This window comes from Vespa velutina, chromosome 25 (genome assembly GCF_912470025.1).
Source record: "Vespa velutina chromosome 25, iVesVel2.1, whole genome shotgun sequence".
Classification (NCBI taxonomy): domain Eukaryota; kingdom Metazoa; phylum Arthropoda; class Insecta; order Hymenoptera; family Vespidae; genus Vespa; species Vespa velutina.
In genome coordinates, this window is record NC_062212.1 from 1,507,067 (window position 1) to 1,509,566 (window position 2,500).

General features: G+C 31.1%; 1 protein-coding gene across 3 annotated transcripts in view; it reads right to left on the reverse strand.

Annotated features, from left to right (window-relative positions):
- LOC124957329 (ornithine decarboxylase-like) overlaps window positions 1–2,500 on the reverse strand; it is a 7,116-nt gene that overhangs the window by 257 nt on the left and 4,359 nt on the right. For 2 of the 3 annotated variants that reach the window (XM_047514286.1, XM_047514287.1), the window contains exons 3-9: window positions 2,243–2,500; window positions 2,067–2,143; window positions 1,799–1,972; window positions 1,050–1,389; window positions 739–953; window positions 378–586; window positions 1–176 (exon numbers count right to left, since the gene is read on the reverse strand). The exon at window positions 1–176 is cut by the window's left edge and continues 257 nt beyond it; the exon at window positions 2,243–2,500 is cut by the window's right edge and continues 40 nt beyond it. In XM_047514286.1, coding sequence (XP_047370242.1) covers window positions 1–176; window positions 378–586; window positions 739–953; window positions 1,050–1,389; window positions 1,799–1,972; window positions 2,067–2,143; window positions 2,243–2,429 — 1,378 coding nt within the window. In that variant the 5' untranslated portion in view covers window positions 2,430–2,500. Of the gene's footprint in view, window positions 247–377; window positions 587–738; window positions 954–1,049; window positions 1,390–1,798; window positions 1,973–2,066; window positions 2,144–2,242 lie in introns of all 3 variants that reach the window. The other variant, XM_047514288.1, reaches the window with a different exon arrangement.

A 2,500-nucleotide genomic window follows, 5' to 3' on the forward strand; every position in this document is an offset into this window, starting at 1 on the left:
ATGATGTTGTTGCATCTTCTGTTAACATTTCAGCGGATGCCAATTCAATTGTTGTTGGACTATTCCATGCATCAATATCAGTTCCACCAATGTCCAGGCCAAGTCTTAAGTTAGCTGGTGTGTTACCGATTACAAAATGATCTTCGGTTAAGGGCAATGCATCTTTCAATAAAAGCCTGTAAAAAATGTGAAATAGGAAGAAGAAAGAAAAAAATAAATAAATCAATAAGAAGGAATAAGAAGAATCTACAATATAATCATTATGTTAATGTAATTTTTTATTAGGAATTATTATTGGAATGTAATAAAAAAGGGTGGAGAAAAAAAGAAAAAAAAAAATATATATATATATATATATATGCATTTTATGTACTTACCAAATGCTTTCGTCAGCAACAACATGAACCTTTGGTACTGGGAATCCATTAAATGGTGAAGCTACAGGCAATGTATATGCGCCCATATTTTCAAAAATAATCCAATCGCCAAGATCCATTTCATATAAGAGAATATTTTCAACAACTTGATCTAGACCATCACAAGTCGGTCCCCAAATACTTGAGGGTATCATCTTTCCACAACCATTCTGTTATGAATAAATATATTAAACAATGATTAATATAGAAAAAAACAACAATAATAATAATAATATATATATATATATATATCCTTTTTAATTTAATTTTAAAAATCCTTTGACAATGAAAAATATTCTTCCTTTAGGGGAATTATTCTTACCTTTAGGGGAAGGGGTGTTACACGTTGATGATCATATAATAAACAATTAAAAGATCCATAAACGCCATCATTGATATAATACATATTGTGCGTTATTGAATTTGGAGAATTTTCATCGCCACGAACTGAACGCTTGCTGTGAATACTTGTGGCTAAAGTAAATGCAGATGCTACGTAGAATCTACCAGGCTCAGCAATTATGTGTACGTCATCAGCTAAACATTTATTAATATTAATATTAATATTATTATTATTATTTATTGAAAATCAATTTTTACATTGATTAAAATTCAAAACAATTTATTACTCACTATTAAAATATTCATCAAGAGCTTTGTTAATGATATCAGCAATTTTGTCAATGGTACTCCCTTTATTTCCTGGATAACCACCACCAATATCTAATAGATATGGATTAAATCCAAGGTCAGATGCTAAATCAAACAACAATCTTGAATGATGAATGGCTCGTTGATAAACAGGTGGATCCTGACATCCTGATCCAACGTGAAAGCTTATACCAACAACATCTAAGTTTAATATTCTTGCAAGCCGTAAAAGATTAGGAGCTTCCTGTGTTGGTTCGCAACCAAATTTCATACCAAGCTGACATTGGGCTACTTCTGCGTCACAACGAATACGAATTATAACCTGTTAAAAGGATAAGAAAATTGTATGATCAATTTGCTATTATAAAAAAAAAAAAAAAAAAAAAAAAAAAAAAAAAAGTTTAACCCTTTGAGTGCCATGGGCGCATATATGCGTCCAGCGAGAGCCGCCGATATAGACTATGGACGCAAATATGCGCTCGAAAGATGCTATCAATATGGACTACGGACGCAAATATGCGCCTGGCAAAAATGATCAGTGTATTACTATGGTCAAATGTAAATGTTCAGCAATTGTTTCTATTGCGCGAAAAAGTATTCAGTCCCTGTCGATCGTCAGCGCCAGCCGCGCGCTGTCCGTACGGACTGCATAGATCAAGAGTATTCAGCACTCAAGGGGTTAAGTTCATTCATATATCGAAATAAAGTTATTCATACTTAATGACAATTACCTTGGCTGTTGGAAAAAGCTTTTTGATTTTATGCAATTCGCTTTCATTATCTACTGTCATTGTTTCGACTCCCATAGCAGCAGCATGACGTATATGTGAAGCTGGTTTAGCAGGATTAGCAAATACAATTCTGGATGGATCAACTCCAATACTTAATACCTTATTAATTTCAGTCTAAACATTTAATATTAGAATTAGTATTTTATATGAATAATATATATATTAATAATAATAATATATATACACATAAATTGAATATTATACATACTTTAGAAGCACAATCGAATCCAATTCCAAGCGCGGCCAAGACTTCAATTACAATTAAATTATCGTTACACTTGACAGCTATAAAAGAATTAATTAATATATTTAATTATTATTTATGATACATATAATAATAATATAAATATTAATGATTCAATTGTTATGAAATTTATAATTTACCATAATATGGATCAACACGTGGCAATTTCTCCTTCCAAATTTGATGTTTGCGCACAATATCTCCAATGTCAAGTACATAGAAAGCTTCTTCTTGCAATCCGCTCATTGCAATATCTTTGATGACGGTCATGACATTTGAGTCATTGTCCAACACATGGATACGTTCATCCAAATTTGTTACCTTCATGTTGAATATTTTTTTTTTCTTTCTTTCTTTCTTTCTTTTCCTTTCTTTTCTTTTTTTTTTTTTCAAAGACT